The sequence below is a fragment of the Pteropus medius genome, unplaced genomic scaffold (genome assembly GCF_902729225.1).
Source record: "Pteropus medius unplaced genomic scaffold, Ma_sr-lr_union100, whole genome shotgun sequence".
Taxonomy (NCBI): domain Eukaryota; kingdom Metazoa; phylum Chordata; class Mammalia; order Chiroptera; family Pteropodidae; genus Pteropus; species Pteropus medius.
Genome location: NW_024352787.1, coordinates 26799966 through 26827012, shown reverse-complemented (window position 1 = coordinate 26827012; position 27047 = coordinate 26799966). Strand labels below are relative to the sequence as shown.

At 48.3% G+C, this 27047-nt stretch overlaps 1 protein-coding gene across 1 annotated transcript; it reads left to right on the top strand.

Moving 5' to 3' along the window:
• The first annotated feature begins 445 nt into the window (after positions 1-445).
• Positions 446-20543, top strand: LIMK1 (LIM domain kinase 1). The gene is given in 16 exon segments (XM_039849027.1): positions 446-483; positions 485-583; positions 3535-3673; positions 3993-4102; positions 5274-5480; positions 9630-9735; positions 9839-10005; positions 11094-11277; positions 12124-12210; positions 12446-12577; positions 13733-13792; positions 14068-14133; positions 16763-16919; positions 18693-18748; positions 18966-19123; positions 19223-20543. Coding segments are annotated over 16 exon segments (1914 nt in total). The 5' UTR covers positions 446-460; the 3' UTR covers positions 19386-20543.
• Positions 20544-27047: the final 6504 nt, after the last annotated feature.

Genomic DNA, 27047 nt, shown 5'->3' with positions numbered 1-27047 from the left:
GCTATGGCCAGGCCCAGAGTAGTCTAGGCTTCCTTTAGGCCCAGCAGGGAGCTTGTAGCCCATGAGCACTGGTGCTGCTTTAGCAAGGAAGAGCTTGCAGGCAAGGAGGACAGACTGTCCATGAAAGTTGACCTCTGTTCCCTTGGGGGCAGCTCTGGAAGAAGCAGCTGCTTTTGAGCTTTTCCCTTTCCCCAGAGAGCCCTGAGCCCCCAGTGCCTTTGTCAAAGCAGAGGCTGAGGAGCATGGAAGGTGCCTTCTAGGGTGTGTGGGGCTGAGGGCAGAGTGCCTGCCACAGCCTCCCTACCTGCACCAGAGCCCCGGCAGAAGGCCCTTTAGTTGCTTCCTGTTACGGGCTCAGACCAAGTCCTCTCATATCCACATTGCTGCATTCTCCTCCTATGCTGGGCGGCCACACTGGCCCCACCCTCTGCAGCCTCCAATCCTGAGTGCCTGGAGTAGGATGGGGAAGCAGCTGGTTGGCCCACTCCTGCTCTCCCATAGGCCTCCAGATCCCCTGCTCTGGGGACCTGCAAAGGATGCTGGCCTCGACCCTGAGAAGAAGGCGCTTCCTTAGAGGGGCCAAGTAAGTGGAAAGCCCCTTCCCCATCTGTCCCAGGCCTCAGGCAGGGCCCCTGGTACGAGGGCTGGGGCTAGAGGCAACTGTGGGACAGTCTGAACTGGGCCCTGGCTGTGGGGCAGGAGAACTGAAACTCCTGGTCACTGTTGGCTTCCTGTTGAGGGGAAGCGGGCTGCTGCTGGCCTTTCCGATACAGTCTTCTCATTAGGCTGGTTCTCCAGCTGCTCTTTCTTAACATCTGGTGTCCAGAGATGTGGCCATAGGTAGAGATGGACCTGTCATTGCAGAGGTTGCCACTGCCTCCTAGCCCAGCCCTCTCATGCCTTCCCCAGGACCTGAGCCTGGCTTTGTCTTCTCCTGCTCCTGTATGGGGTGGACAGATGACTGTTTCCTAGGAGTTCCTCTCTGACCTACTAGCCAGTTTTACATACCCTCAGTACCTGGCACTCCTCTCTTAACATCCTTTTGGGGGCAGGGGCATGCGTAGGGGACCCCGAAGAGCCAGGCCTACCTGCTCCACCTGCTTCCTCTGACTCCTTGCCAGATATGAAGGAATGGACAGGGTCAGGGCCTCCTGGGTGCCTTCCATCAGCAAAGGTCCATTGAGCCCCCAAGTGCCAGCCACCCAGCCGCTGTTTGAGCCTGAGCTAGATCCCCTATCTGAGACGGAGGTCCCGTGGCCACTGTCAGAGATGAAGCCCGGCTGGAGTGCCCTGGAGCAGTTCTGAGAATGCTGGGGGTGGGAACACCTCCATGTCGAGTGCACAGGAACCACTTATGTTTTCTTTGGGGTCTAGTGTTTATGGATGCCTGGCTTGGGACCTCAGACAGCCTGAAGGTTAATCATAGAGACTGGTGGGCCAACAAAGGTTGATAGTACAGGCTTCATGGGGGCAGGCACCCTAGCCGGGCCTCTGAGCAAGCTTCAAGGAAGTGGTCACTGGGTTGCAGTTGCACTCACAGAGCCCTTGGGTGAGTCAGCGTTGGGTCTTCCAGGACTGCTAAGGTGATGAATGTTTGTGAAGGAGTGAAGGAGGAGGAGTTTGCGGGCGGATGAAGAGCCTTCTCTCCCCTGGAGGAAAGCAGCTGCTTCTGATCCTCCACCAACCTACCCACCCACGGGAAGACAGGCGGGGTCCTGCTTCCTGCAGCCTGGCAGCCTGGAAATGAGGGGGAGACTCCTGTGGTGACACTCTTGTGACGACGCAATGTGTCTGGTCCGTGGAAGGGCGAAGTGAATCACTGATCAGCGCAGGGTGTGGGAGGACTCCTCAAGGTCATGGTGTGGTGCCTGCACTGCCTCTTTGTAAAGCCTGCTACACACCTTCCTGCTAAGTGAAAGTTAAAGCCCCTGGGGATGCATGCTGGGGTTCTCTCCCCATCCCTGGGTGTCCTCCCTTCATTAGGGCCCCAGCAGTGAGATACCTGCCCCCTGCTGGCACCCAGGGCTAGGGCAGGAGTGTGGGCGGGGGCCTGCAGGGACAGCAGATGACATCATGGCTCTGGTCCAGCTGCTGCTTCCGCTGCCTCCTCTCACATCCCAGGGCGGCTTCCTGAGGCCCTCCCTGTCCAGTCCCCTCTTTCACAGGGGGTAGTGAAAGAGGAAAGACCTCATCAGACCCCCTCTTCCTGGGTGCACCCCCCACCCGTTCTGAACCCAGGCATTTTGTGCCTTAACCTGCTCCCTCCCAGCTCCTGGCTGTGGTCCCCTGCCCCTCCCATCAGGCTCCCAGACAATGGGGAACTAGCTGGATCCTCTTAAAGGGACAGTGTCCCACCAGTACTGTTGCTGCTATCCTCTCCCTCCTCCTCCTCCTCCTCACTCATCCCCAGTTCCCTCGTTAAGGAGCAGTCAGTGAGAGCAGGCTGCAGTAGTGTGGAGGGTTCCCTAGGGAATAGGGCTATGTTAGTCAGGTCACAGTCCTACATGCCATCCTTTTTCCTGAATCTTTTCCCTACTGAGCCATAACCTCTGAGCCTGGGTCCTTCCTGTCCCTATGTGACCTTGGCATATCACCCAGCAGGCCCAAACAGCAGCAGAGCTAGACAGATTCTCTGCACATGTTTGCTCTGGCCCCTAGGACTCTGGTTCGGATTCTTGAAAAAATGTCCCTGGGGATTCACTAGTGATCTGAATTTCTGTATTTGCTCATCCTGACCAACTGGGCTGCTGGTGGCCACCCCACTGGGATGGACACTTGGGTAGGAAAGAAGCCAGGCATGTTGATCTAGCTCCAGGCCTGTGGGATGACACCTAGAAGCTGGCACTTCATTCCTCCTCATTTGTCCTTTGCGTTTAATGAGCCCTCCCCTGTGGTAGTCGCCAATCGATAGGACAGGGTGATACTGGCCCTGATGACGCTGTACATCCAGGCATTCTCCATACAGCATGACTGCTTTTTCTGAGGGAAGGTGTGGAGACTGAGGCTCTGGTTGAGTGGAGAGAGGGGCTATGCTGTGCTGTCCCTTAAACCCCCTCCCTTCTTGTGACTGACGGAACCTGTAGGGCTGACTAGGAAACCAGCAGATCCCCTGTTTTGACTGATCCTGGCTGGTCTTTACTGAGTTGAACTCCTGCCTCATATTTAAGTGGAGCAGGGAGTAGTTTGTGTAGCCTTGGGCAGTTCATACACTCTGAAATTCATCTGCCTCATCTCTAGATTGAGGACACCCATGCCTGCCTCATGGTGGCCTGTGAGGATTAAATAAATTTAGCTAAGACGATGGGAAGGTGCTAGCGTTTAGTAGGTCTTCACAGCTCCAAGAGATCACTTTTTATCTCCATCAGCTGGCTCAAGATGCCTCCATATTGCTGAGGGTGATGGAAGCAGGGAAGGACAAGGATGCAGACATCTTTTTCTAATTCTCATAAAGGTGCCTATAGACTATGGCAAGGCCCAGCTCTGGGGAAGGGGTAGGAGTGAGCCATACTAAGCCCCACCTTCTCTTTCACCCAGGTGTTGTGAATGCAGTGCCTCCCTCTCACACCAGTACTATGAGAAGGATGGGCAGCTGTTTTGCAAGAAGGACTATTGGGCCCGCTATGGCGAGTCTTGCCATGGGTGCTCAGAGCACATCACCAAAGGGCTGGTCATGGTGAGCACCCCCTCCCCCACTTATACACCTCGCCTCGTGTGTGTGTGTGTCTGTCTGTCTGTCTCCCCTCACGGGTTTCCCTTCTCTAGATCTCTCTCTTGTTCTTCTTTTCATTGGTACTCTAATTCCACCATGACTTCATAGCCTGTTTGTCTATATCCCTAAGCCCCCGATCTTAAAAGCCAGCTCTGTCCGGGATCTCAGCATCTGGCCGACCAGGCTCCCAAAGTTTTTTGGGGCTGCCCTTCTGAGAGGGGAAGAGATAGGGGGGCTGAAGGTGGCTGCTAAGCTGGTTTGTCCTCCCCACACACCCTGCCAGGTGGCCGGGGAGCTGAAGTACCACCCCGAGTGCTTCATCTGCCTCACATGCGGGACTTTCATCGGTGATGGGGACACCTACACGCTGGTGGAGCACTCCAAGCTGTACTGGTGAGTGGCCTGGCCCCTCCCCAAGCCTGCTGTGTCCACCTGTACCACAAGTCTCCCACACCAGGGCCCTTTCTCTGCCCATGTGGGGTCAGTCATTAATAAAAGTGATGGCGTAGAAGTGAGTAGGAGATATGACACAAGAGTCACATGGAGAAAGTCTCAGACATCAGCTTTCTTACCGATATATCACTGCAGTGCAATTCTGGCACCAGCCACCAAAGTTAGCACCAACTCTACCAGTTCAGGATCCAGTACCCAAGACCACTCTCACTTCAGACTACTTCAGAGGTTCCCAGGCCACTCCCACTTCAGACCAGCTGGCTACAGATCAGGGATTCCCACAGTGTCTCAGGTTTGATAATTCCCTAAATGACTCAAAACTCAGGAAAGTACTATACTTAGGATTAATTATTTTTATAAAGGGTACAAATTAGGACCAACCAGATGAAAAGATATGAAAGGCAAGGTCTGAGAGGGTCCCAAATGCAGAGGTTCTGTGCATTTTCTCTATGGAATCAGGACATGTGACCCCACTCCTGGAATCACCAGAGTTTTTATTGGAGTTTCATTATGTAGGCAGAATTTATTGACTCTGGGCACATGATTGAACCCAATCTCCAGATGCCCTCCTCTCCTCAGTGTTGGACTAGGTCAAAGCCCCAACCTTCTAATCACATAGTTAGTCTTTCTGGTGACTAGCCGCCATCCTGAGTTATCTTATTAACATAAACTCAGGTGTGGTCTCAGGGGCTCAGAAAAAACAAAGGCACTCTTATTTCAAGAATTTAGAGCCTCTTACCCAAACAGGTTCTTTATTATACAGTGCTGATAAAGCTGGATTCCAGGGCAGCATGGCTTGATCCCAAATGGACCTTTAATGACTTACTCCTGAATTGGATTTATCCCTAGGCCTTTTTCTGCACAGCTTACAACTTAACAGAGACCAGACAAACAGAATGACTGCGTGTCAGAAAGGGGCAGGGCTGGACCTACTCAGTTCCTGTTCCCAGTCCCATTGGGCAGCTAAGACCCACCTCCTTCTATGAGGAGCAGTAAGGGTGGAGGAGAAAAGAGCCTGGGGCTGTGGGGTGGGGCGGACATGATTCTGGTGATTGTGCTAATGTTCTTTTCTTCCCACTCTTTGGATCCCCTCTGCCTGTGGCTCTTGCAGCGGGCACTGCTACTACCAGACCGTGGTGACTCCCGTCATCGAGCAGATCCTGCCTGACTCCCCCGGCTCTCACCTGCCCCACACAGTCACCCTAGTATCTATCCCAGCCTCAGCTCATGGCAAACGTGGCCTCTCGGTCTCCATTGACCCCCCTCATGGCCCGCCAGGTTGTGGCACAGAGCACTCGCACACCGTCCGCGTCCAAGGGTGAGTGGCTGGCCTGCTAAGGCTGCAGCTGGTATGGCTTTGGCCATGGATGCTCTATCTAGATGGGTGGCTGACTGGGGCTGGGGGCTCTGAGAATGGGTGAGCATTTACATACAGATCAAGCCCAGCTCCAACAGCCTGGTATACTAAATGCCTGGTCCACTCATTCCTCTAAAAACCATTACAAGTGCTAGATAAAACATTTTAAAATGTTTTCTTTAATCTATGTATGATCCAATAATAAAGAGGAGTAACCAGGCCAGGAATAAGTGAAGGAGGGAGCCCAGGGGTGTCAGCAGAATACTGAAGGCAGCCATGTTTTGAGGACAAATCTAAATTGAGTGAACTTAAACTTCAATTTTCAAGTACTTTCATGGCTGGGCCTCTCAGAGCCTTGACCTGCTAGGGAAGCTAGTCTAATAAGAGAACTGCTCTCTCCTCCATTTAGCTAGAATTCCAAAAGAGCTTTCAAGGTGAGGATGAATGAGAAATAAACCACACCTTCCATAAGCACCCCACCACCACCACCAAGAACTGTAAAATAAACTGATTTGAACCCGAACAGAAGAGGAGAGGGAGGGAATCTGAGAATTCATAAACTTGGGATTGCAAACCAAATTTGTGTGCCTGGGTGGTTCAAAAAACCTCAAGGCAAAATCATAAGCATTTAAAGTACTTCCCAACTGGTAGTTCTCCCAGACCCTGACAGAATCAGATGCAGATCTTTTCTGAAGAAACACACCTCCAGGCTTCATTTGATTTACTTAGATTAGTGTCCCAACAAAGATGAGCAATTCAGTCAAAAGTTACTGAACCTATAAGGAAACAAGGCACTGTGAGCAAGAGTCAGCAGAAACAACAGGAAGGAGAGCCAGACCTATAAAACTTTCTGATATTTGAATTATCAGAAACAATATAAAATAATTTGGCTCAGTGTGTTTTACTAAGAGTTGCTTGAAAAATGAGTGAAGAGTAATGAATTTGGAAAAGAACCAAATATAACCTCTAGAAATGAAATATATAATTATTAAAGTGAAAATCTGAACATAAGCATTTAACAACAGAGTAAGGTTTAAAACAGCTGAAGAGAGAAGCAGAGACAAAAAGATGAAAACTGTGAGAGGTTAAGACACATGGAGAACAGAGTGGTAGGATCTGATCATCTATTTGGAATCCCAGGAAAAGAAAGAGACAAGGGAAGGGAGGCAATATTTGAAGATGTAATGGCTGAGAACTTAGACACCAATCCACAGACTCAAGCCCAGTAAATCCCAAACAGCAAAATAAAAAGAAATCCACCTATGGATCACCCCATCTAGTGAAACTAGGACACCAAAGGCACACACCAAAAAAAAAAGACGTTCAAAGTGGCCATAGAAAATAGACAAATTTCCTTCAAGAAAGGACAATTAGACTGACAACTGATTTCTCAGCAGAAACCATGAAAGCCAGAAATTAGTGAAATGATATATTCAATGCACTCAGCAAAAAATAACCATCAACCTAGAATTCCATATTTGATTAAAATATTCTTCAAGAGTGAGGGTGAAATAGACATATTAAGGCAGACAAAAACTGAAATTTGATACTAACAAATCTTCCCTAAAGTAAATTCTAAAGGATGCAGAAAAGGTGTGAGATGCAAGAAGGACTGAAGATTAGAGAACCAGCCCAGTTGCCAACACTGTGACACTGAGTAACTCCCTGTCTTCTCTGGGCTTTGGGGTCTTTGAACAGTGAGGACGTTGGACACCTTCAAGCCTTCTAAGATTTCTCCTGGGCCTCACTGACACCTTGAGAAGTAGTTTTAAATGTCTCCCATGTCCCCATGTCCGGACGTGGCAGCAAGTATCAGCTTCCATTGGATTCAGAAAACTTATACACCTGCCGGGTACCAGGCACCATGCCTAAGAGCTGGTGAGAAGTGAAGATGGTACTTGGGAAGGAGGATGCTGTCAGGCTTGACTCTGCATCTCCACCCTGACCTTGAGCAGCTGCCTCACATACACAAGTAAGCAGACAGACTGGTGAGAGAGATGGGGAAACTCCCAGACCAGCTGGTCTCTGACAGCCACGCAGAATTTGAGAAACGGAAAGCCAGTGACACCTCCCCCCATCTCCCTCACTGCGTGAGCATTCTTTCCAGCCAACATCTGTTTTCTAGTTTCTACAAAGAGCCACCCCATCTCAGAAGCAGCCCAGCTTGCTCAAAGGCTGCTGACTGAATTTACTTGTCTTAAGTGAGGCTTAGTTGATCACTTTTCATTTTTATAGCAGCATTTTAAGGAAAGTTTATCTTTGCCCAGCCCCCTGCTATCTTAGCAGGAAACCGAGGGAGGGGAGAGGTGGGGGAGTGGGGGCGGTCCAAGGAATATATATATTTTAAGGCTATATCCATAAGAAGCCTATATCAGTGAAAATATATTCATTGTTTTCTCAACTTTTTATCTTGAAATTTGCAGAAAATTTGCTAAATAATTGAATACCTATATACCTTTCACCTAGGTTCATCAATTTTAATTTTTTGCTACATTTGGGGTGTACGTGTGTGTCTCTACATTAATGTATGTGTATACATGCATATACTGATTTATATTTATACATATATATGTACATATTGTTATTATTTACTAAATCATTTGAGAGTAAGTTGCAGATAATATTGACCCTTCCTCTCTCCCCAAAAAACTAGACATTCTCCTAAAAACAGGCGCATTCTCTTACATAATTATCAATTATACCTTATATGTAATCATAATTTTTAGGAAATTTAATAGTGATAAAATACTTTTATCCAATATACAATCCATATTCAGATGTCGCTAGTTGTCTCAGTACTGTCCTTTAGAGCAGTTTCCCCCTGATCCCGGATCCAGTCCATGATCATACATTTTATTGAATCCTCATGTCTCTTCAGTCTTAATTTGTGACAGTTACTCAGCTTTTCATTGTCCTTCATGACCTTGACATTTATGAAGAGCACAGGTCAGTTAAGTGGAATATCGCTCCATTTGTTGCTTCCTCTTTATTAGATTTAGGTTATGTATTTTGGCTTATTACTGCATAAGTGATGCTGTGTCCTTTGTGCATCTTACAGACAACATCAGTAAAGTATGCCCTTTATTGGGGCTGCCAGCTTTGATTCCTTGGCTAAAGTACAAGTCATCTCTTCTGTAAAGGGTTTTTTTCCCTTTGTAATGTAATCAGTAATTTATTTGTGAGATATGACTCTGTAAATATCATGTTCCCCAAGACCTTTTCACCAAATGGTGCTGGCATCCATAGATGATTCTTACCTGTATCAATTAATACTATGATGGCTACAAAATGATAATTTCTTAACTCTTCTTCCTTCTGCATTCATTACCTGGCTTTCCAGTATAAGGAAGAGTTTCTCTATTATGTGAAAATATGCTCTAGATAATGAAAAATTTTTATGTATCTATTTTTCTTGAAGTCCTTAGTCTCCTCTCTGTCCTGTCTCCCAGCCCTTCCCTATCTCAGGGGAGAGACAGAGTGGACATTCCTTAAAAAGCTTCTATGAAGACAAAAAGAAAACCAGATAATTAACATCAAAGAGTTAAAAGAAGCAAGTAAATTTGGCAAATTGGCCATTCCTTGAGTTAGCTTACAGCCAGCTAATCAGAGGCCTCATCCCATTTCCACTCTGCAGCTGTGGCTCAGGTCGGGGGCTAGCTCCTCCCTGCCGACTCCGACTCTGGAGGAATGAGAGCCTTTGCCTCATCTTGTAGGGCAAATCTGGGAGTCAGGTAGGAAGCCAGTGGATCCCAGACTCTTTTAGGACTCATGACATTCATCTGCCCCAAGCATACCAAGAAGTTCAGAGTATCAGTCTGTCCTACATGACAGAGATAATATTCTGTTGAACAGGAGCTCCTGAGCATCTAGTGTGGGGTAGCAAATACCTAGGGATGTGCCACCTTTCTTCAATTTCACACATACATCAGTTATTATAGAATTCTTTCCACCAAACCAGAGCTCAGCGTTCTAGACATTGCCACCTACTGATCACACAAGATAAAATCATCTGCCCCCCCCACCCCTGATCTGATCCCTTCGGCCTTGGTTTTTTCTCAGGGCTCTAGGGGACAGGCAGTCAGGGTTCTGACCACTGCTCTATGCCCACAGAGTGGACCCAGGCTGCATGAGCCCGGATGTGAAGAATTCCATCCATGTCGGAGACCGGATCCTAGAAATCAATGGCACACCCATCCGTAATGTGCCCCTGGATGAGGTATGGGTCCTGGGTCTGGGTCCTGAGCAGGATTTGAGGTGGTGCCTTCATGTCTGTCCCCCACCACTTGGGACTCACCTAGCCACATATGTGCTCTCTCCAGATTGATCTGCTGATCCAGGAAACCAGCCGCCTGCTCCAGCTGACTCTTGAGCACGACCCCCACGACACACTGGGTCATGTGCCAGGGTCTGAGCTCAGCCCCCTGGGCTCCCCTGTTCACACTCCTAGTGGGGAGGCAGGCAGCTCTGCCCGACAGAAGCCTGTCCTGTAAGTCATCCCTATGCCTTTGTGGTACTTACACTGACTGTATGCCTTGGGATGAGACCTGATTCTCACCCTTTAGTTGCACAGTCTGTGTGGGAGTTAGACCTGCAGAAAAGCAGACCAGCAGACAGGGCTAGGGACTGTGAAAGGGGAGGAGAGGATAACAAGAAATAGGAAAACAGGTGGGAGCAGCTCCGCCAGCTGGGGATTACAGAGCATTTCCAGGGTGGGCCAGCACCACGGCTTCAGGAGCAGCAGGCGAGTAACTCAGGATGATGGGAGCATCAGATGTGGGTGGGGAGGGGTGGGTTCCAAAGCAGAAGCTAATTGCAGGGCTTTAGATATGGCAAGGGTCTTGGGGCTTTGTCCACCCATCATGGGGCCCCACTGGAAGGTGCTGCAGCAAAGTGATGTGTTTCACAGAGATCACTCTGGTCCCCTGTGCAGAAGGGTGCCCAGGACCAGAGACAACTAGAGGGCTGTTGTGGTCCAGGTTGGGGGTGTCCCGTACCCTCTTGAAGGGGGTCTAGGGGCACAAGGAAGGAACCCAGGGGTACCCTGGTCCTTACTCCGCTTACTATGGGCTTGCTCAGGACTCCCTGTAAAGATTTGGGGAAAGGGGGAGACCTTCTGGGGGACAGTCTTTAAAAAATAACAACGTTGAAGGCATGTATTTCCTTCTCGCCTGTATTTTTCTGGAGCTCAAGCCATCAGGCATGGCAGGGTCATGGGTTTCCTGAGCAGGTCGTGTGCCCTGGGACCCAGATGCTGAGAGACAAAGCATCTGATCCAGGGCCACCAAGCAGAGAAGGCCAAGGAGAAACATTCCTATCAAGGGTACCTGAACCATAGTGGGCCTTGAACAGGAAGGGTACCAGGTGCTGGCATCAGGATGGGGTGAGTCATATGACTACCCAGGAGGGCTGCCCTGTGCCATCCTCTCGGAACAGGGACTGCAGTCTGGCATAGGTAGGAGCATGGTAGGCAGAAGGAAAGGGACACGTCAAGGCCTGGCCTCCCCCGGGGCGGGGGTCTTGGCCAGGTGCCCACCTGCTGCTGGTGGCAGTGGGCATGTGTCTGCCCCTCCCCAGGAGGAGCTGCAGCATTGACAGATCTCCGGGTGCTGGCTCGCTGGGCTCCCCTGCCTCCCACCGCAAGGACCTGGGGCGCTCCGAGTCCCTCCGCGTGGTCTGCCGGCCACATCGAATCTTCCGGCCTTCGGACCTCATCCACGGGGAGGTGTTGGGCAAAGGCTGCTTTGGCCAGGCCATCAAGGTACGGGGCCTGATGGGCAGGGACAGGTCATGAGTGGGAGCAGGGGAGCAGTCCAGGTGTGACCCATCAGTCCTCCTGCCAGTTCCTCCAGGAATCCACATGAAAGGGGCTTCCAGACTCCCTGGCTAGTCCTTACCTCCACCAGGGCCTGTTTGAGCTAGCGAGGGGGAAGGGACCTATTCCAAGTAGACCCAGAACTTTATATAGAGGAGGTTATTGGAAGGTGGCTCCTCAGGTAGGGGATGGGAGGGCAGCCCAGACCACACTGAAGGCCCCATGCTGAGCCTGATGTTGACCCCTCAGGGCCTCTGGGCTGCTTCCCCCTTCACATTCTCCCCAGGAAAGATATGAGCCCTTCCCCAGCTCTCATGTCACACTGGCCATGACTAGGCTGGAAGGTTCAGGATTATATGGAAGGTGCTGGCCAGGCCCACCCACATGTCCAGATAGGCCCTGGCCCCCAGTTCTTGCCCCTGGGCCCCTTGCAGGGGAGGATTTTATGGTAGAACTGCCATTCTACCTCAAGGAGACAGTCAGCAGAACAGGAGAAAGAAAGCTGGCCTCTGAGTCAGGTGGTCCTGGACCCAATCCCCAGCCACCCCCGTTCCTGCCAACTGGGTGACCTTGGTCCCTGTTAGGAAACCTCCCAGAGCCTCTCTCTCCTCATCTGTAAAAGTATTAAGTCCTACCCCCTCGAGGGCTGGGAGCATCATATGAAATGTCTTTGACGAGCTTGAAGCTGACTGTTCATCCCCCTGGCAGTTCTGGGGTGGGAATGGGGCCCCCTACAAAGCAGACTTAGAGTGGAGCCTCTGTCTGTATCCATGCCTCGGTGTCCCCATGCAGGTGACACACCGAGAGACAGGAGAGGTGATGGTCATGAAGGAGCTGATTAGATTTGACGAGGAGACACAGAGGACATTTCTCAAGGAGGTCAGTGAGTGGAACTGCACATCTTCTCCAGACTTCTAGGACATGCTGTGGTCCCCACACCTTTTCCCCACTAAGAGTGGGTGGCAGAGGGCCCAGGAGGATGTGACACTCAAGCCACACGTTGAAAGAGGAGGCCCCTCCATCTCTGGGACCATCTCTGGGCTCTGGTGAGACAGTGGAGGGAGAAAGAGAACATGGGCACAGCCCCAGGCCCAGCCTATTTGCTCCCCACCAGGTGAAGGTCATGAGATGCCTGGAGCACCCCAATGTGCTCAGGTTCATCGGGGTGCTCTACAAGGACAAGAGGCTCAACTTCATCACCGAGTACATCAAGGGGGGCACGCTCCGGGGCATCATCAAGAGCATGGTGAGTGCCAGGCAGAGCCCCGGGCAAGGCATTTCCCCCTCTGGGCCTGGCTCCTCGGCTCTTTGGTGGAGTCAGCCTCTATAAGGCCCACCGAACTCTGATTCGGAATTGAATAGTGTTGTGCTGTCTCCATCTGAAGCTTGGGAAAAGCCAGGGCCCAGAGAACAGTGGCAGCTCCACCGATGGGATACACAGGCTGTTTGGGATCAGCTGTCCTGCAGGCCCCTAGGCCAGACCCAGCCGTATCTGCCACAGGTCAGACACCTGAGAAGAGGCAGCTTCTCATTACCTCTGCAGTAGGCCTTTGTTTTGCTTCTGGCAAAACCAAATTATTTTTTACTGTTTGCCATGTTCCGTAAAATTCAGAACTTTGAGGGCTTGAAGGAAATTACAAAGCCACCTTCAGAAATAAAGTGCTCAGAGGAGCGCTTCTAGCACTTTTGTGCTGCTGGCAGTGCCCTGGGTATCCAGTGCTAGTGCCATCTCAGTGTCACCCTGAGACCTTGATTTCCTGTCCCTCTCCTGCGCCTGACGTTGATTCTTCACCCCTCAGCCGAATACCAAAGTTTTACCCCTACGGGCTCGTGACTGATGTCCCTTCTCAGAAGGGATTCTGTGGTCAAATACGGTTTAAAAGCACTGGGCTTCACCAACTTAGGCTTCTTAACTGCACTCTGAATCCTTAGTATGCCCTCCAGTGTCCTTGCCTTCACGCTGGAGGTCTCCAAGGGAATGAGGTGAGAGAAGGAAGCATTTCTCCAAATGACTGGAGCCCAAAGCCCCGCTCTCCTTAGTGACATGGCCGGCGCTCTGCAAGTGACCTCGCCGGACCCTTACATACCTGCCGGTTTGTGAAAGTAGGCTCAGGATTTTTAAAAACTTGAAAGAATGGGATTTCGTAGAAGATAAATAGAGCTTTTCTCAGAGGTGGCGGATCAGAAACTATAGAGAAGTGTTCCTTCCCTCTTTCTGAAATCAGTTCTGTTAGAAAATTGTCTTGAATTATTCACCCGTACAAGGGGCTGATGTGGGTGCAGAAGAGAGCGGGGGTCATCGGACCTTCTAGGACACTTGCTCTTCCTGTTTCTCTTACCCAACTGTCCTGCCCCTGTGGCCCCCATTGGCTCCTCCTGGCCATTGTCGCTCTGCCCCCAGGACAGCCAGTACCCATGGAATCAGAGGGTGAGCTTTGCCAAGGATATCGCTTCGGGAATGGTGAGTAGACTCTGGTTCTGATTTGTAGGGTATGGGCTGGGTGATCCAAGCCCACTAACAAAACATTCTCTCCTGCTAATCTAAAATTCCATCCTGTGGCCCAGAAATGGAAGCCACAAGTAAGCTTTGAGAATGAGCAAAGGGGACTGAACGGAGAGTGAGAAGAGCACCCCTCACTGGCCTGATCGGGGTGGGAGGGGAGGTGGGAGCCTCGGGGCCAAGGCTAGGGTCCCTCAGCGGATTTGCCTCCTGATCTCCATGCCCCTCACCCCCAGGCCTACCTCCACTCCATGAACATCATCCACCGGGATCTCAACTCCCACAACTGCCTGGTCCGTGAGGTGAGCAGCCTGGGCCCGGGAGGGAAGGGACAGCAGGAGCCCTGCCCACCACATTCCTTGGCATGGGGCCTTCCCTGAACAGGGGTCCCTGGGTTGTCTCCCCCACTCCAGTTTGGCCCTTTGGGGAAGCAGCTCAAGGCCAGGAGGCAAACAGACCTCACTGTGCCATTTACTTGCAGTGTGGCTCCAGCATCACAGGTTATAGGAGGGTGTGAGGAATCAGTGAAGGAGAAATTGGCGTGTAAACTGTAAAGGACCATGAATGTGGCATTCACAGAGAATGGCCCACAGCAGAGTGGCCAGGCCCACACCAGGCAGTACCCACAGCTGCGGATCCAGAGGAGGGCTTGGGCATGTGGGCTGGGGTGGTCAGGGCAGGCTTCCTGAAAGAGGCTTTGGGGAAACATACTTAAGTAGGGGTAGTGGGGGCAGGGAGCCCGGGCTCAAAGAGGTGGTGACCAAGGACCACAGGCTGTTCACAGAAGGCAAGGAGTGACTGACTGACCGTGTCCAACTGGAGAGGTTTCCTGGGGCTGCCATAACAAAGTACCACAGACGGGATGGCTTAAAGTAACAGAAGTGTCTTCTCAGAGTTCAAGAAGCCAAAAGTCCAAAATCAAAGTATTGGCAAGGTTAGTTCCTTCTAGAGGCTCTGAAGGAAAATCTGTCCCGTGTCTCTCTCCTAGCTTCTGGCGGCTGCTGGCACTCCTCGCCATTCCTTGGCTTGGAGCTGCATCACTCTAGTCTCTGCCACCGTCTTCACATGGCTTTATCCCCTCTGTGTGTCTGTGTGTCCTTATAAAGGACACCAGCCATTGAATTCAGGGCCCACCCTAATCGAGTGTAACCTCATCCTAACTAATTGTATCTGCAAAGACCCTGTTTCCAAATAAGGTCACATTAAGGTACTGGGTGGACATGAATTAGGAGGAGGGACATGATTCATGATGACACTGCAGGCTGGTTGAGATCCAGTCCTAGAGAAGGAGGTTCTCTAGGCAGGTGTTTGCCCAGCAAATTCAGTGCAGGAAGAGTGTTTGTGGTGGCGAGAACAGCATATGCAAAGGCCCAGAGGTATGAAATTCAGGAAGCGATAAGTTGCTCACTGTCAGTGGGAGTCCCAGCCCTCTGGGAATGTCAAGGCGGCTCCAGGATCCTCTGGGCTATGGTGTAAGGATTAGATAAGCATTGGGCAGTGAGCCCAGAGATGTGGGCAAGGCTATTCCCACAGACCTCCCAGGGAGCGAGCTTAGACTGCCCCTGTTGGAAATGAGGATCACTGCAGAGCCCAACCAATGTGGTGGGCAGAGTGAGGACAAGGTGGCCCATCGCAGCCTCGGTCTCACAGCAAGGGCCATCCCCTAGGAATCTGATGAAAATTGTGAGCTCTCCTATTCCCAGAATCCATCTGTGTACAGTCAAAGCCTTTGCCTATAATTTGGGGCCTCTGCGCGTCCAATGGTCACACTGGCTGGTTTCCCTAGAGCTGTTGCCCGTAGCAGGGTCTGCAGAACCCTATACCATTAGATTTTGGGGGACTCATTGAAAGTGCAGAGTCCTGTGCCCCACCTCAGGCCTTGTGAATGCGATGGGGCAGGAACCAGCACTTGAACAATCCTGGTAGACCCTGGCCTTCAAGAACCACTGCCTGGGTTTTCAAAGACCCCAGGGTCACGACCCCTCAGCTAACCTTCCACCTGGTATTACACCTGAGGAGACAGAGCCCTGAGCGACTTTGTCACCTGAGGCCTCATCGAGGTGGGCCCAGGACCCATATTCAGCCCCTCCTCTAGCCATCTTTGTAGAGTTTTCACTAGGTGACTCTCCACATTCGTGTCGCTCCCAGAAGCAGCACAGAGTCCATCCCTTTAGAGTGAGCATGGCTCTACTCCCCACCTGGCCACCTCAGCCTCTCTTGGCCCACTTGTTGGTGTCCATGCAGTAGTGCCCAGTTCTGGGGCTGGCAAATAGCGTCCAGAATTCCAGGGCCCTGGAAACCAAGCCTAAGAGGCCGGGCCCTGGAGCACGCAGAGGATCTCGCCAGCCCCGTGACTTGGCACTGCGCCCCAGCGCTCCCTGCCTGTTCCCCATCTGTCAGGAGGCCCCTCCCAGATTTTCCCATCTTGTGGGGTAGATGCAGTAGTCAGCATGTCCAGTCTGCAGGGTTCCAGGCTGAGCCCTGGGTGGGGCTCCTGTAAACTTTGAACAGTAGAGCCAGGTCTCCCAAGTCCTGGGTTTGAATCCCAGCCCTGCCACTGACCAGCCAGGTGGCCTTGGGCAACTTTCTTAACCTCTCTGGACCTGAGTCACCTCATTTGTCAAGTGGGGATAAAAATAATATTTATGTTACCAGATTGCTAGAAGATTAAGAGATAAAATAATAAAGAAATGGAGGAATGGGGCCACACTGCTGTTTTCAGTAGCTTTGGGTAGCTCCATTTGCAAAGAGCAGAGGAATTTGGGGAAGGAAAGGGGTCCCCACCCTGCACCTGAGCCCCTCTGAGGAGTGGGGTTGCAGGCTCCCCGTGCAGAGGTGTCTGTCTGGATTGGTGTGGGGTCCAGGCTAGGAGCAGGTAGCAGGTGGTGCCAGGAGCATGCTCAGTGTTGCTCTGCTTCCTCGTCACTCCAGAACAAGAATGTGGTAGTGGCCGATTTTGGGCTGGCACGGCTCATGATAGATGAGAAGACGCATCCCGAGGACCTGCGAAGCCTCAAGAAGCCAGACCGCAAAAAGCGTTACACAGTGGTAGGCAACCCCTACTGGATGGCACCCGAGATGATCAACGGTGAGTTGGTGGCCCCACCTGTCATATCCCCCTGGGCCCAGGGATCCCAGGAAGAGCTTCAGCCACCCAACCCCTGGCCTTCTCAGCCCCTCCGCTTCCTCTTTGGGTCCTGTATTTCCCATTGCTACTGTAACAAATTACCATACACTTGGCTTTAAAAACACAACTTATTGTGTAGTTCTGGAGGTCAGGAGGCCAGGAGGCCAATATTAGTCTCACTGGGCTAAAGTTAAGTGTCAGCAGGGCTTGTTCTTTCTGAAGGCTCTAGGGGACAATATGTTCCCTTTCTTTTTCCAACTTCTAGAGGCCACCTCATTTCTCAGCTCATGGCCCCTTCTTTCATCAAGGCTGGCAGCCTAGCATCTTCTCTCTGACATCCGTGTCCATTGTCACATCTCTTTCTCTGATTCTGCCCCTCCTCCCTCTCTCATAAGGACCTTCGTGATTTTATAGGGCTCACTCGAATAGTCTAAGATACTGCCCCAGCTCAAGATCCTTAAATTAACCGTACCTGCAAAGTCCCATGTAAGGCAACATATTCACAGGTTCCAGGGCTCAGGACGTGGACATCTTTGGAGACCATTGTTCAGCCTAGGCAACCTCTCTTTCCCACTCCATTTCTTTCTTTCTTTAATTACATTTATAACATTGATTAATACAATTATATAATTTTCAGGTGTACATTATAATTTCACATGTGTATATTCTCTTGTGTTCCATTTCTTTTTTATCAAGCCTGTCACACAGTGGTCCCATGTATGCCCAAGACCATGAGTTACAAAGCTCCTCCACAGACAGGCGATATGCAAACACAGGGTCAGGGCAGGCAGACAGTCACCTCCTCAGTACCAGCTCTGACCAAAGTTAACACATCCCTCCAAATAACTTCAGCTCTAAAATGAGGTTAACAATCCCTGTCTTTAAGGGATAGTGTAAGGATTAGATAAGGTGGCAACCTAGGCAGCATTTAATAAATGAGAGTGGCCGTTTTGATTGTTTTTTACATCATGAAGTAGATGGTATTCTTTCTGTTTTACAGATGAGGAAACTGAGGTTCGGAGAGTCTGTATCAGTTCCTGAGGTTGCTATAACAAATCAGCACAAACTGGGTGGCTTAAAACAAGAGAAATTTTTTCATATAAGGTCCTGGAAGCCAGAAGTCTGAGATCCAGTAGAGCCGTGCTCCCTGCAGGGACTATAGTGAAGAATCTTTTCCTTGCTGCTTCTGGTGGCCATCTTGGTGTTCCCAGGCTTGTGGCCACATCGATCTAGTCTCTGCCTTTATCTTCCCATGGCCACCACCTCCTCTTATGTGTCTTCTCCGCTGTCTCTCTTAGGAGGACACTTGTGATGGTATTTAGGGCCTGCCTAGGTAATCCAGGGTTATCTCATCTCGAGATCCTTAATCATATCTGCAAAGACCCTGTTTCCAAGAAAGTAACATTCACAGGTTCCAGGGGTTTGACATAGGTACCTTTCAGGGCCACCAGGAAGTCCATGACTTGCCTTGGAGTCAGTGACCGAACTGGGCCTAGGACCCTTTTCTCAGGGCTCTCGTCCTCATCCCCCAAAAGTTTGCTCAGACCTGATGGGGTCAGGAACAGAGCCTAGACCCTGATCTCATGAAGGTTGCTAGCATCTGCCTCCTGGCCCTGACTTTCCGGCCACGACATCCACCCACCCAGCTGGCTGGTCCCTGGCCCAGCCCCGCCCCCAGACCAGTTGGCATTCCGCGCCCTGCCTCACCTGCTAACAGTCAGTCTCTTTGTCCAGGCCGCAGCTATGATGAGAAGGTGGATGTGTTTTCCTTTGGAATAGTCCTGTGTGAGGTAGGTCCAGGGTGGGCAGCAGTTGGCATCAGGCCTGATGGCTCCTCTCCATTTCCCAATCACCCAAACCGCAGGGGCTCCGGGCCACAGAGGCTCCTGGGAACTGAGCTGCCCATAGCAACCTGCATCCAGGCCCAGTGCAACCTGCCCTCAAACCTTCTTGGGTGGCCCCCAGCCCCAAGGGCCCTGGGTAAGTGCTGGTCTTCATGTTGGACAGATCATCGGGCGGGTGAATGCCGACCCCGACTACCTGCCTCGCACCATGGACTTTGGCCTTAATGTGCGAGGCTTTCTGGACCGCTACTGCCCCCCAAACTGCCCCCCGAGCTTCTTCCCCATTACTGTGCGCTGCTGCGATCTGGACCCGGAGAAAAGGTGAGTAGTGGGGCTCAGCCTGGGGCTGCCTTGAGGGATGATCTGTTCCCCAGCAGAGCCAAAACCCACTATCCGCTTCCCCCTCACCTGTTGCTCCAGGCCCTCCTTCGTGAAGCTGGAGCAGTGGCTGGAGACCCTCCGCATGCACTTGGCTGGCCACTTGCCACTGAGTCCACAGCTGGAGCAACTAGACAGGGGTTTCTGGGAGACCTACCGGCGTGGTGAAAGTGGACTGCCTGCCCACCCTGAGGTCCCTGACTGAGTCCAGCCCACCCAACAGCCCCTGGCCCCACTCCGGGGAGTCCACCCTGCACCAGATTTCTCTGCAGGAGGTAGCCAGGTGTGGAGCCCTTAGCGGGCAGTGGGCACCCAGATCCCTCCCCAGCACCAGGCTGACTTGCCTTCTCCTACCCTGCGGGCTGTGGCCCCTGCCTTGTCTCTGCCCGTGGCCCCAGAGCTGGCCTGGCTGCCCACACATCATCACTTCGCCCCTCCTTACCTCTGTCTCGGTGGGGCTGTCCCCTCACTTCTTCTTGCATGAGCTGGAGGGCCCGTGTGAGTTGTGCCCCATCCTGCACCCCACCGCCCGGCCATCCTGCGCACGCTCCAGCTGTCTGCAGCTCCTCCAAGGCTGGGCTGGAGTACAGCCTCAGACCGTGCCCTGTCACAGCTGGGCACATAGGAGGATGTGTGTCAAGGGAGAGGCCATGTTTCCAGGAGCCATAGAGGAGTCTGGGGCCCATCACCCCCCGAGGGGTATCTAGGTAGTAGCAGGTATTGATAACTATTCAAACCCCCAAAGCAGAGAGAGGTCTGCTCCTGCTGGGGGGATGTCCCTACTGGCTAGGCAGCAGCCTTCCTTAATTTGGGTCTTTTTGTTTCTTTATTGAATCCACTATAGCGAGAAGCAGGGAGTCCCTGGGTCAGAGCTGCTGGGAGGAGCCACAGAGGGAGTTTGGGCAGAGCGGACCCGGCAGGTGTCCACCAGCATTCCGGCCCCCTGAACTTCATCTCTGCCCCCTCCTGGGCCTCTCCTCAAAGCTCCCTGCAGTGGCTGGAGCAGCCCCTGCCCTTCCCCATGCCCCTCTTTTCTCTAGGTTCTTTCTGTGTAATCTATTTTTTAAGAAGAGTTTGTATTATTTTTTCATACGGCTGCAGCAGCAGCTGCCAGGGGCTTGGGGTTTTATTTTTTTGGCGGGTGGGGGTGGGGGGGCCATTTTGTCACTGCCTCAGTTGAGCATCTAGGAAGTATTAAAACTGTGAAGCCTTCTCACTGCACTTTGAACCTGGAAAACAATCTAAACATGCCCACAGGTCTGCAACTCAGGGAGGTGAGACAGTCACCTCCATTCAGGAATCGTAATGTCTAAGGAACAAAAACCAAACTCAGAACAATAAAATCAGTTCTGTACTCCCCCCAGATCTGGCGTCACAGTGTGTGTCTGGGGGCACCCAGGAAATAGCACAAAAGCGGAGCTTTATGACTAGAAGCCCGTGGGAAGACAAGAATAGAGGGGCAGGTGTAGATAGGCAGAGAGAGGATGCAGAGGGCAGGAGCAGAGGTGGCGGCCCAGTGGGACAAGTGAAGACTCCCAAAGCTGGGTTTGGGAGGAGGGAAGAGCAGGAGGGAGACGCTAGGGAATGTATTGCTTTCATTGCGTTTTCTTCCTAAAACAAAGGGTCCAGTCAGGAAAACAGAAACCATACTAGTTATTTTAAATAAAGGGCATTTAATTCAGGGAATTGTTTGCACAGCTGTTTAAACAGTGGATACTGAGGTAACCTGGAGATGATGACTGCAGGAAACAGCTGTCACTCCTTGGTCAGGCATTGAAGGAAAGTGGAGGTGACTTTAGTTATCTGATGTTGTACAACAAATCACTCCTTAGACCCAGTGGCTTAAAATAACAGTAATTGCTCATTGCTCACAATTTCTCTTTTCAGGAATTTGGGGGCAGCTTGGGTGGGTGGTTTTGGTCTAGGATCTTTCCCGAGGTGGTGGTCAGATATTGCCTGGGGCTTCAATCCTTTGAGGAGGTGGCTGGGGCCAGAGAGTCCACTTCCAAGGACCCTTGTATGTGGCTCATTCACATGGCCGCAAGTTGGCACTGGCTGTTGACAAGAGGCCTCAGGGTCCTCTCCACAGGGCTTGTTGAGCGTCATGGCATCCTCTAGGGTAAGCATCCCAAGAAGGCAAAGCAGAAGCTCCACTGTCTTTTATGACCTTGTCTCAGAAGATGCACAGCATCACTTTCACCCTATTTCATTGATCACATGGGCCAACCCTGACTCAAAGAAGGGAACTGCACAAGGCTGTGAATACCAGGACCAGGAGGGATCACTAAAGATTATCTTGGAAGCTGGCCAGGAACCTGGAGGGAAGAACCCTATGGGACTAGTGCTTAGATTTTTCATTATGTGTGTTGGGGGGAAGGGCTGGATTCCAAGCAGTTGGTGCTGGAACTTCTAAGAAGATACGTGCAAAAATGGTCAGTGCTGGAGTTAAAGGTCTGCTTCTGCCGACTAGTGCTGGGGGCAGAAGAAAGTCCCTTCCCTTCTTTCACTTTCCGGTGTCCCTCACCTGGCTCCTACTAGCATTCCAACCTTAACAGGAAGCCAGCTGGCAAGGAAGTCTGGGAAGTATAGTTTCCAGCAGTCCAGTAACAGTATCAGAACAAAATGAAGTGGGCTCGGGGCTGAGATACAGTAAGTGAACAGCACATCCACCCCTTAGGCTATTCATCATCCATAAATACCTTTCTACTATATTCAATTTCCATACAACTCTAACAACCTCATGCTTCCACTTAACACTGCGCAAGTATCCTTTGTACAGAGATGAGTCATTCCCTAAAAGGACAGCAAAGTTCTACAGTCATCATATCCATCACTGTTAATTCCAGTCAAAATTGCACTTAATTACTCTGTAACTGAAAAATAGTAAAGGTCATCATCATCAATACCTCCACATAAAATAAGGGAAGTAGAAGGAAAAAATAATTGATAGACACATAACAAGCAAAGAAGAAAATATGCAGAGCTGCTATAGTCATTGCTACAATTGATTGTGATGTCATAACTGATTTTGTAACACTTATCAATGAGATAGTTCACATACAAGTCACCTACTTCAAATGTAAAATTCAGTAGTTTCTAATGTATTCAGGGTTGTGCAACCATCACAATTTAATTTTAGAACATTTCATCACCCCAAAAAGGAGACCCTATGCCCATTAGCGGCCACTCCCCATTTCACCCCTCCCCCAGCCCTATGCAACCACTAATCTACTTTCCGTTTCTACAGATTTAGGTATGTTTTGGCCATATAATATGTAGTCTTCTGTGACTGGCGTCTTTCACAACATATTTTTAGGGTTCATTCATATCATAGCATGTTATCAGAATTTAATTCCTTTTTATGTAGAAAAATATTCCACTATATGGATATGCCACTATTCATCACTCATAGACGTGTTGATAGACATGTGATCTGTTTCCACTTTTTGGCTACTATGAATAATACCACTATGAACAATGGTGTACGAGTTTTTGTGAATGTATTCACACAAGTTTTTGTGTGAATTTTAATTACACTCGGTTGTCTACCTGAGAGCAGTAACTCTACTTTTAACATTTTGAGGAACTTCTAAATTGTTTTCCACATTGACTTCACCATTTTACATTCCTACCAGCAATGTATTAGGGTTTCAATTTCTTCATGTCTCACTAACACTTATTTTTATTATAGCCAGCCTTCTGGGTGTGAAGTCGTATCTTATTGTGGGTTTGATTTGCATTTCTCTAATGACTAATGATGTTGAGCACCTTTTCTGGGGCTTATTGGCCATTTGTATCTCTTCTTTGGAGAAATGTCTATTCAAGTCCTTTGCCCATTTTAAATTGGATTAATCTTATTATTGAGTTGTAAGAGTTCTTCAAATATTCTGGATACAGTCCCTTATCATATGTATGATTTGCAAATATTTTCTCCCATTCTGTGGATTGTCTTCTCACTTCTTTGATAATGTCCTTTGATGTACAAAAGTTTTAAATTTTGATGAAATGTACTGATTGCTTAAAAGACACAACCAAAACTCACCAAGGAATAAACAGAAAATGTGACTAATTTACTAAAAGTTAATTTGTAGTTTAAAATCCTCAGAAAAGGAAAACTTCAGGCCCAGATGGTGTCACTGGCAAATTCAAAGAAGGAAAAACACTGGTTCTACACAACCTCTTCCAGAAAATAGAAGAAAAGGGAACACTTATTTTATGAGGTCAAAATTAACCTGAATCAGATACAGACTGGAAGAATTTACAAATCATATATCCAACAAAAGGCTTTATACAGAACATAAATAACTTGTCAAAACTCAAAAACAAAAACAACCCAATTTTTTAAAAATAGGTAAAAGGTTTTAACAACCACTTCACCTAGAAAGATATACAGATTCCAAACAAGCACATGAAAAGATGCTTTACATTATTAATTATTAAGGACGTACAAACTAAAACCATTATGAGATTCAACTCACACCTATTAGGATAGCTAATATTTTTTTAACAATACCAAGTGTCAGCGAGTATGGGGAACGACTGGAGCTCTCATATATTAGAGGTGGGAATGCCAGATGGAACAGTCATTGTATTCCTAAGTCACTCTGTATCCCTACAAAGTTAAATACACCATATAATTTATCATGTAACCCTGCAATCTCACTCCTAGGTATTTACCCTAGAGAAATTAGAACTTACATTCACAACACCAAAAAAAATTTTCTTATCCACATAAGTGCATTGATGTTCTTAAAAGCTCTAGTCATAATTGCCAAAATCTGGAAACAACCCAATATCCTTCAACAAGTGAATGAATAAACTGCAATAAATTCATACAGTGGAATACCACTTAATAATAAAAAGGAATGAACCGTCGATACATGCAACAACATGAATAAATCTCCATGCTTTTGGAGATTTATTCATGTTGTTGCATGTATCGACGGTTCATTCCTTTTCGTACGTAACATTTTGAGTCAAAGAAGTCTCAAAATGTTACATACCAAAAAAAATGTTATATACACTATTATTCCTTTTATGTGACATTCTAAAAAAGGCAAGACTATAGGGATGGAGAACAGATCGATGGTGGCCAGGAATTAGGGGTAGGGGAAGGATTTGACTACAATGGAGCAGCATGAGGGAGTTTTTTAAGGGGGATAGAACGGTTCTGTATCCTAATTGTGGTGGTGGTTGTTAAATGAATCTATAAATGTGCTAAAACACAGAACTATAAGCAGAAAAAGTCAATTTTACTCTACGTAAATTTTTTAAATAACAATTTTTAAAAATCTAACCAAAGCAGATGACAAGTCAAGACAAAAATGTGAAAGTAATATTACAGAATTCTGAAATACATAGTGTTCCTACCAAAAAAAATTTGTCAGACTGGATTAGGAAAATATATATATGCTGTTGACAAAACACTAACTTGAAATGTGATGGTATAGACAGATTAAAAGTAAAAGGATGGGAAATGATATACCACGCAAATACTATTTTTTTTTTTTTTAAAGCTGGACTGGCTATGTTTAGATTAGATTAGATTAATATCAAAGTAGACTTCAGAGCTGGGAAAATGATTAGGGATAAAGAGAGAATTCCATAATGATAATAGTCAACTAACCAAGAAGACATAACTATCCAAAACGTGTATGCATCTAAAAACACTTTTGAAATACACGATGCAAAAACTGCTAGTAAAAATAGACATCACACAAACACCAACTTTACAGCCACGTGAAGTAGTACCTTTGAAGTGGATACTCCAGTCTTCAGCTGACTGCAGCCCCTGAGCCATAACTATCCAGATGAGCCACTCCTGAATTCCAGACCTTCGGAAACTGTGAGGATTAAGTGTTTGTTGTCATTTTAAACCACTAAATTCTAGTGTTAAGTTGTTACACAGCAATAGATACCCCATATAGCCACCATAAAACCTCTCTGGTTCTCTGACCATGGCTTGAGCTGGGAATTTAAAGCCCCAAGCTAATCCTTTTTCTGCAACTCTGCAGTGCCATCAAAAATAGCCCGCCTCACCGTTCTTAGAGTTTTCCTTAGCCACTTGTTTTCACATGGCATTGGATTCAATAGGCACTTCAAGTCAAGCAACCATGAGTGGTAATTTGATTATCTGAGATGTCTCTTTATGCCAGGGGATACCAGAATCCCATCTACATTGGCAAGGCGCTCAACACCAAGTTCAAAGGTCAAAGACATAACCAAATAAATTTCACAATCCTACCTATGAAGGTCTATTTCCCTTATCAGCTGTCTTCCTTCTAACTTCTGACAATAAGAAAGAATAAAGGGGCCTCAGATGATGGACACAGGGGAGAAAGACTTCCTTCCACTTTTCCAGGGATTGTCTATATTTCTCAAGCAGCAGCAAACATTTGGCTTCTGTCCCCAATCACTTGCAGCATGCATAGCCCAGGTTGCCTATAACTCTTCAGAAATCTGAGCACCAGCCACCCACTTCCTCAGTAGTCTGGGGACCACCCAAGGGCGCCCTGTCCTCAGGTTCCTCAGGGTTCTGAACACCAACTGCATGGAGATACAATTAGAGCTCCTAGGTCCTGGTAAATTATAAATTTTGGTTTCTGCTATCCTGACTGGTCCCTGAATAGTACTTGATACTAGGAGTGGGGTTGAAATATTTGCTGGGTAAATAATGAAAAATAATTCATAATTATTAAAAGATCTAGGATTCCCAGCTGCCATCTTACTCTCAGAATAAACAGCTAAATTATTCAATAATTAAAGCATTCAACATTTACTCTCTCTGTTAACCTCTCGGTCACTTCATCAAATCAGTCTATCAACCTCTTCCTGCTTCCACTCCTTAGCCCTATAAATTTAAATGAGACTCAGACTCTACAACCCTCTGTTTGAACAAAAAATCAAATAGATTTGGAATTTTATTAAATTTCTGTAGATAAGGAAAGGAAAAAATCGCCAAAGAGCCTTTCCTGGTTTAACAGAATGAACCTTAATATTTATATCTTTCAGAAAGCATATACATCAGATTTAACATCATCACGAGGGCAACAATTTATTACATAAGATAACCAGAATGCAGACTTTTAGAGATTATTGATTATAGTTCACAGAATATAGTAAAAAAAACCTCTGAAGTCTGGTGTTTTGGAAGACTCATTTAAACAAATACCACTTCTAGAAAAGGATTATACATTTGCACACCCTCACATCTGACAGGAGTATAGAACTGAATCTTTTGTGAATGCTCTCAGTTTACTACTTTGTCAGAAATAGCTTTCTGATAATGATGTCTGCATTTCTGCAGCCGTAGGACAAGAACATATATTTTATACTTCTCTTTCTAAGACTTTTATTAGCATTTTCAAGCCTACTCCCTAGAATTCCATTAGTTAGCACTAAAAAAAATGAGACCTAATGAGCCTAAAACATAAAATATGGAAATTGAACCACCAGGATAGTTTTTGGATAAAGTTTACACACAGTAAAGTGTAAAAATCTTAAGTGCACAATTTGAAGATTTATACTAAATGTGTACACCTATGTAACCACAACACCAATTAAGATATAGAACATTTCTCAGAAGGAAATTTAACTTTGGGTAGTGAACACACAATGCAATTATATATATGTAACATATTGTTGAGTTGCACTCTTGAAACTTACTTGATTTTATTAACCAATGTCACCCCAATAATTTCAATTTAAAATAAATGAAGGAATGAGTGATATAGAACATTTCTGTCTCCCCAGAAAGTTCCCTTGGTGCTCTTCTTTAAATTCCCACCACCACCACCACCTCATAGGCAACCATTGTTATGATTTCTATCATGCTAAGACACATTTTCCAGTTTTAAACTTCAAATAA